The sequence below is a fragment of the Zosterops lateralis genome, assembly GCF_965231275.1.
Source record: "Zosterops lateralis genome assembly, chromosome: 10".
Taxonomy (NCBI): Eukaryota; Metazoa; Chordata; class Aves; order Passeriformes; family Zosteropidae; genus Zosterops; species Zosterops lateralis.
In genome coordinates this window covers 12209649-12218092 of record NC_139770.1, presented here as the reverse complement: position 1 = coordinate 12218092, position 8444 = coordinate 12209649, and the positions used below count along the sequence as shown (strand labels likewise).

Below are 8444 nucleotides of genomic sequence, written 5' to 3'. Positions count from 1 at the left end.
AAAAAGTTACAGAAATTACAGATTAGTCATTGCTCCTTACAATAAATAACTATATCCAGAAGCTGAAGGTACCCTACGAAATACAGAAAAATATCATGAAGTTGTGCAAACCAGTTTGGAATAACATACTTTTCAGTACCACATGAATTTTAGGCAGTTCAAAAAATTGTGTGTTCTGTCTCAAAACTGTTGCACTATTCAGCACAGCCATCCTATGCTGCTTGACATAAGATCTTTGTCTAAATGTATTACATATATGGTACATTAATTTTTGTAGTAGAGATAACAGTTGGTACAGTCACCACTAACCTGGTGCTGACACAGCTCTTCTGAATCAGACATTTTGATATTATTAACATATACTGATATCACTAATGTACACTTCTTCACAATTTAATGAATGAGAAAAAGGTCAAAGTGACTTCTTAGTTAGGTGCAATAGCACCGTGTTCAAAACCCACATTTTATTATTCCTTCAGTTACATTTTTATTCAATAAATACCTAGTTTCCATGGAATACATCATGCTAAGTCTTAGATGAGCAGCACAGAGAAGTTGGAACTAAACCCATAGGAACATCACACTAAAAGAAATTAACATTGGGCCACTGGATGCGATATTCTGCAACATTTACATTACACAGAAGTTTCAAACAGTGATCTCTAGGTAAATGCAAAAGTTTTTGTTTGTTTCTTAGTTTGGTTTGGTTTTTTTTTACAAAGAACAGACTTATTTCACTTGCTATACACAAAGGTGTCTGCCTTCAAAATTGTGCAAACTTACATTTCTGGAGTTATCTTCAGAAGACGGTCATGACACAAGCCATTTTTTCATTTTTCGGTTCTCAAATGCTCATTTTCAGGAATTAATTTTAAACAGAAAATCTCCAAACATTCAGTTAGATCACCCTGAAATATTTAACCTTTCAACATAATTTTAAACTCTATGTTAGCTTTTTGTCCACATGGCTGAATATTTTATGCCCAAACATTTGGGGAACATCTTTCCAAACTTTGTATTGTTTCCTCTGAGGGCAAACCAAAACAGTATCTGTTGGAAAGCATTCAGATTCCTCTCCTTTCATTTCTACATATCAAAATCAACTGCCTTTTCAAAAGGGAAAAATAAATCTAGGTCAGTTTTTCAAGGTACGTAATCAGACAACTGCAGCACAAACTGTTTCAGGCCTAACACCTTGTTCCACATAAGTATTCAGAAGTGTATCCAGAGTATTTGTGGTAAAATGAGTGGGCAGAGAAATGTGGTGGTGATTAACCACCAGACACCTATGATAGGGAGCTTGCATCATGCTTTAATTTCTCAGAAGTAACATTTCTACAGCAAAACTGAAAGGTAGTTTTCAGTGCCTTACTGATTTTACTGAATGATAGACATGAAGTGGGTGTGGAAGGACCTTGTGCATAACATTCTTATAGAAGTGATTTTGGTCTTAGAGTAGCTATTATTAAAAATGAAGTTAATGACATTTTTCCTTTTTCTTTTAGTTAGGAAGTTGGAGAAGTTGGAACTACATTCTATCTTTTTACATTTCACATGTATCCCACCAGGTTACTTTGTACCTATGGTAAAGGGTGGAGTTAACAAGGAAATTTGAGTCTGTGCAATCCCAGAAATGAAATGTAATCGGCTGACATTCAAGAGTAATAACATACATCAGGAAAAAACAGGTAAAAGGAGCAGCTGCTGACATTATTTCCTGAGCCTATACCTTTTAGGGTGTCACTGAATAGCAGTCTGTGCTTTCAGGTGGAAGAACTACAAGAATTGTTTGGCTGGCATCTCTCAATAGTTTAGGAGTTTAACAAAATCCACCACTTCCTCTCAGGATCTCAATACAACGTTTTTAAATCTGCACCAAGTGATCAGCAAATGCTTCAACACAGAGCATAACAAATAAAAATGGCATTACTTAGAAGGGCACTTTAATGTACATACAAATACTAAAATGTTATGTCAAACTCCCAGCATCATCTGCAGGCAAGAAAATGACAACAGATAAAAAATCATTTTATGATTTTATATCCAGCTCTACCATATAAGACACATTACTAAAAATAAAAAGCTTTTTTCCTTATCAGGAAAAAAAACCTTAAATGTACAACTTCAACGAAGCTCCCAAGCTATTTCATTAATACACAAATCAGATTCCTCTGTGCATGTAGCTTCAAAAATTAAATGAGCAGGTGGATTTCAACTGAACTTCTCAATCCCTCGAGACGTTTTCTTTCTCCTTCAGCATTTCAGGATGCTCCCCAAAAGATAGGAAAGAGAATGGGACACAAAAGCCATTTCAATTCAGTCTTTGTGTAAGGTATCCTGGAGAAGGCTGCATTCTTGTGTAAAGTTGCTGCTGAAACAGAATGACAATTATTTTAAAAGATGTACAAATGCGTGACAGCACTTGGGATTATGGATTTGAGAATTAACAGAGATGAGATTTGGAAATTACCTGCATGCAAATATTATTGCTAACAATAAAGAGTGTCTTTAAGAAAAATAAAAGAACCAGAATGCTTTCATAGAAAAGTGTTCCATTAATTTTGATTCCAGCCAGTTATGCTTTCTTTGCTTAATACAGATAAAAATATTGAACTGAGAGTAATCAAATAGCCTACAGTGATGACAATACTTAAGTAACTGGTCAGTAACTGTATTTTTATTAAGTTTCATATCTGCTTGTAATGTAAAAGCAGAAAGTATTGTACTGCAGATTAGAAGCGAGAAGCAGCAGCAACCAGACAATGGAATAAAATGAATAGGAATTTTCACAAAGTCTGTATGAAAATGTGCATTTAAATGAGAAGGATAATTTTATATAGAGCAATAAGATAACTGTAGCAATCTCTTTATGATCAAAACATGATTACCTGCTTGAACAATCTACTTTTCTTGATGCAGGGCTTCTATGAAGGCTTCGAGTTTCTCCTGGATTTCCCGAACTTTTTCTGGTGGAAATAAAAAGATCCCTGTTGAAATACCTATTACTAATAAGTACCTGAGGACAGGTACCGTAAGAATCCCCCCTACAAAAACAATAAACAAAAGCAAACACCAACAAAAATTAATGCTGTCATCAATATTACCCTAAGAATTTTGTTTCTCAGTTACAAAGGTTTACAACATTTACCTACCTCAGAAAAAAAGAAACCCCATCCTGTTTGAAGAACTTCTACAGATATATAATTATCTTGCTAATTTAATAATTCAAAAATTTACTGAAGGAATCCAATACTAGAAACGTATTTAAAAACCCTGAAATTTCCATCAGATCATGCACAGAACTACTGTACACTTGTTACATGCAGGGAGCTGTCAGGTTTTAAATAATACCCACCAGCCCCTTTCTTCTTTAACCAAATGTCCTCATTCTCCACAGCAAGTGTAACAAACACCACTGATCATTCTAAATAAAGTTGAAACCTCCTGCCCTTTCACCCAGGAGAATTTCAGGGAACCACAAGTCAGTATTCAAGACACCTCCTCCAAAGGGCACACACTTTAACATGTTAAGAATGTTTAAAACTTGCATTTTATTTTTTTTGCATTTCAGTAGTAACCAGATGGATTGTGTGCAGAATCTCATTTTATATAAAATCTGAATCTGGGAGTTTACTTCCCTACCAAAACACAACCACAAATACAAATAGTTATTAGGAATAAGAAGGCAAAATTGATTGTGAAAAATCCAGAGTTTTAGGCATTTTCCCACTCTTCTCAATTCCATACAACATTTGTCATTTTATAACCTATTTGATTTATTAAATTGCTTATGGAGCAAGAATCAGAACACAGTTGGAATCCAAAGCCTGTGAGATTTCCTGCTTCTCTCTCACCACATCCTCATTTGAAGCTCCTTCTGTGTGTGATTATAGGCATGAAAAACACACACTTCAGAAATATGAAGGAATGGGGGGAGAGCAATAGCACAGACAAAAACAAGTTAGATGAGCATAAACACAGACAAATATTATTTTCCAAGCTAAAAATACTATTGGATTAAAGCCATATGTTTCCTTGTCTGAGATACAGGGTTTGAGCTTTTCTTAAAAAAACAAAAACTTTTACATTTTCTTCTCTTTATCAATACCATATGTTATCAACTTTGCTGAGCTGAAGTAAGAGCAGAAAACAAAAATTAAACAATCAGCTTTACATGGGATATGTAAGCATAAGCAAAAAAAAATGACCTACAAAGAGAACACAACTGTAGCTACTGGAAACTGAAAGTTTAATCTAACAAAACAACCACCCCACAAACAAAAAAAAAATCCATTTGAGAGTAACAACAACTCAATGAACTCCTGCAGTCCAGTTCTAACAGAAGTAGAGAATTTTAGTTAGCATTTAAAATAAAGTATGGAAAATAGCCTGCGTGAGTTTGAAGAAACCTCAACTTGTATCTTTATCTTGCAATTCTTAGGTGATGAAGGTAAGCCACTGACACTTTCAACACTGCAGCATGCCCTTCCCTCAGTGGTGCTTATCTATAAACAGAAGTACAGTGAAGCTGAATCCTACTCTAAGTCCTAAAGAAAACACCAAAAAAGGTTCTTGAATTTCAGCTGGTTTTTTTTTTTTTTTTTTCCTTTTAAGGTACTTTGATATTAAATGAAGATTACAGTTGGTGTGAGGGCAAAAGCTGTATCTTGGAAATGAAGAAACAGCAGTAGCTGATTTTTACCAGGTTAAAAAAAATTAATTCTGATTCAGTTCAGCAGAATCTTTGAAAGCCATCAATGAAAAAAAAAAAAAAGTAGTCCCATGATCACCTTTCCTTACTGAGCATATTCAAAGTGTTTTCACTACTATCTTTTTAATGAAAAAAAGAACATTCATTGCATGCCAGTATATAAACCTATAGTGTACAGAAAATGTTATTTCTATGGGATTTATTTAGGCAACTACTTAGCTCAGCTTCCAATACTGTTGCTCTATGAATGTTTACAAAATCAGCCTTTGAAATAACGTTCTACTATTTTGGACAGAATTAACATGTTTTTTCACCAGACCATGCTGGATGGTGCTTTGACCAACCTGGTCAAGTGGAAGGTGCCCCTGACCATGGCAGGGAAGTTGGAACAAGATGATCTTTACTGTCCCTTCCAACCCAAAATATTCTATAATGATTCTGGGTTTAGAAATTATTAATCCTGGACCCTGCTCTCCAAAATGAACAGCAGTTGCCTGTGATAAGTGGGGATGAGATCTCGTGACCCAGATGATCTCTTTATGTTGTGCTTTCAGTGTCCTTCTGTGGCACTTTTTTCCCCAACTGCAACATGTTTTCCCAAGTGTGTTCTTTGTATTGATCAAGCCATTAGACCCAGTGAAAGCAGGCAGATTTAGCAGCAATAAATACAAGTATTTCCCTTTCTCAATCTCTTGCTAATGAAATATTCCAGCTCTGAAAATTAACAGCATCAGCAAAATCCTGTAATTATTATTTCACCCTTAAAAAAAGGTTTGTGCCAACAAATCTATTCTAATTTTCTGATTAAGGCATATTAAAATAACAGGATAGCAAATATGTACTCCACCAGAATATACTGAATCAGCTGTGTTTGCTCAGAGAACATGTATACTAAAATTGACTGCATACTATGAGCACTTTATTAGTTTTTATACTTGGACTGAATTGAAATGATTACTTAACTGTAATAATTATGATGTCTTGAGGTAATTTAATACTTTGAAATAATATGCTGGCTATTCTTAAAAAAGAACAGCTACAACGAGTGCCAAATAGCTGCAATTATTCATGCTATGCCCTGTATTTTTAGCCCTAGTAAAGCCTTTTGCAGCAGCAGATCCCAGGCAACTTGTAACACTCTCCTGCAAGTCCATTCTGTAGCACAGAGAAGCAGTCTGCTGAACTGAAATTCACTTTTGAAATAGGCTGAGGGCAGGGTTATGCATTTACACAACGCTCATCTTAATAAACTAGCAAATGTAAGTGCTTGGATAGAATTCTAATACAGGAGTGCAACTGCAGGCCCTGCACTTCTGGGGTAACTGGCTACAGTTTCCTCAGCACTTATGTGACTTCATACGTGAAACAACTATTCCTTCTCACAATTCAAGAACCAGATGTCACCCAGTTTTAGGGAAGCTCTTGCCTCTGTGAAATGCACAAGCTCTGTACCCACATTTGTAGGGTTTTGACTGACACTTAGATCAGACTATCAGTAGTTTACACTTGTAAATTACAGTACATTCTGTTTTGAGGAAAGTTTATCAACATGCCAAACACAGAAAATCATCTGGGTTTGGGGTAAGAATGCTTATTGCAGAAGTAAATTTAGGGCTAGACAAAAAGTGACCTGTTGCTCTGTGTCTTGTGATACTGTGTTTTTCCAAGGATAAGTAAACCACAGATTAAAAGCATTCAGTTTGCTAGCAAATTACTTCTGCAACTGGTTGAACTACCCAAACTTTTATACAATGCTCCCATGTCACAAAAGGGACTTTAACAAAGTGCTGCACTCTTATTACAAGGTACCGTGTAAGTTTTTAAGCATATATTGCTTACACTGGATTATATAAAGATGATGTGCTCTTTGCTAGCTCTAATGCAGACTTGAAGTTACAAAAAAGCAGTTCTTCCAGCACCTGTTAAACATTGATCAAAAATCAAATTAAATCAATGAAGAATAATTGTAACTAAACCCTTGTTTCCATCCCAGAACAGTAAAATTCACAGGCCTAGCGGCCATGAATGGTTTTTCTATTTCCCATTTACCCCATGTTTACCTAAAAGATAAGCTGGTTCATACATCAACTCATTATGCCTCTTGATCTGGTCATGAATATTCCCATAATCCTCCCTCCATATCCCATAAAACTTCACTGACAGAATGAGGAAATTCTTTATTCAGATGTCTTGAGATCCTCATTCATGCTCAGTCTCTCCTTATCTCCATATGAAATGATATTGCTACTCACTCATTTTCTTTTCATTAATCCTGTGATCCCAAATCTAAAAGGCTCAAAACCAGACTAATTGAACTGTAATGAGGATTTGGAATACACGATGAATGCAGAAAGGCACAGATAAAGTTTGCTTTTCCTAGTATCATAAGCAGCTCAGAAGTGAACCCCCCTTGAAATTCAGTCTTACAAGGAAGGTTTACTTTCTGATTTCTGCCTGAGAAATCAGCAATAAACTTTGCTAAAATGAAACAGCTGAAGCAAGCTATCAAGCAAATCTCCTGAGGTAAGGCCAAATAATCCCAAATAATATCAAACACAAATTACAAAAGCAAAATATATTACTGATTTATTTCAAACACTCCTAGAGACAAGAAAAGGTTTTCTTGTACTTTCCAGCTGTGTTAATTGGTTTACTAAGAGATGTGGCCTCTGTCCACAAAACCTGTCTTGCTCATGGTTCTATATTTATTTTGAGACATTCAAATACATATTTACCTGTAAAGTACCAATGATACTAGCACAGAATTTAAAAGATTTTCCTGTCTGTCTGTGCCAGAGTACATGAGTACTTTGGGCAAATCAAAGAGCTTTCCATTCCCAATTACAAATGTGCACATATGATATCAAATTTCAATTGCAACAACAAAACAAATTCTAAAATCTTTCTGGACACAAATCCATCTTCATTTTGTACTCTGACTATAGTATGAAATGACCACAAAACATGTGTTAATATCTTATAAATTCTCCTGTTGTACACTAAAGTGACTTCTATCTCCAACTTATGTTTACATGGCTTTGATATCTGAAAGCTCATGGTTGTTGCTCCTCTGCTCTGATTGTGTTTAGACTTGAGTTCTCCCCTTCCCTTCCCCCCCCCGCCCCCAACTTTCTTCCTTTCTTAATCCCTTCCTCGCCTATAAACATTCTCACTGCTTGCTGTGCTCCTTCTATGTTATGGTTAGTTAACCACAGAGGCAGAAATTCAGAATTTACTGCTGTGAATGCATCATCTTTCCTCTAGTAAAAAGGAAAGCCCTGTCAGTCAGAATTCATCACAATGCCCAGAAACACACCATTAAAACTAGAGATGTCAATCCAAAGTTTTCCATTGAAAGCTGATTTTTACCTTAGGGCTATCTAAGACACAAACTCCATAGTTGTATACAGCCCCTATGAACAGTCAGGTGGAGAAGAAGGGGGGGAAATCATCTCTTTGGAGTTCAGCCTTTTGTGCCACATTCCTTGATTTTTCAAGGGCCATGCGAAAGCTTTACTTCTTGTTAAAATGGTATGAGACAGCACACTCCCAGGCACTCCAAATAATGCCTCAGGAAGCAGACTTCCCAGCCACAGTTACCTGCAGCAACACGCTTACTCATGCTTTGTGCAAACACTGCCGTAATTCCCTGATCACTGCAAGGTCATGTGCTGCTGAATTTTAGAAAATCCTTTGAAACTACCTCTCACATTTTTTGCCAGTTTCCTCTTGT

General features: G+C 35.9%; 1 protein-coding gene across 5 annotated transcripts in view; it reads right to left on the bottom strand.

Moving 5' to 3' along the window:
* Positions 1–449: 449 nt before the first annotated feature.
* The window catches only part of OPA1 (OPA1 mitochondrial dynamin like GTPase), a 48547-nt gene continuing 40552 nt past the window's right edge, over positions 450–8444 (bottom strand). For 4 of the 5 annotated variants that reach the window (XM_083868196.1, XM_083868199.1, XM_083868198.1 and 1 more), the window contains 2 exons: positions 2889–2966; positions 450–2371 (listed from right to left, as the gene is read on the bottom strand). In XM_083868196.1, the coding sequence (XP_083724322.1) occupies positions 2902–2966 (65 nt within the window). In that variant the 3' untranslated portion in view covers positions 450–2371; positions 2889–2901. The remainder of the gene's footprint in view (positions 2372–2888; positions 2967–8444) is intronic. The other variant, XM_083868197.1, reaches the window with a different exon arrangement.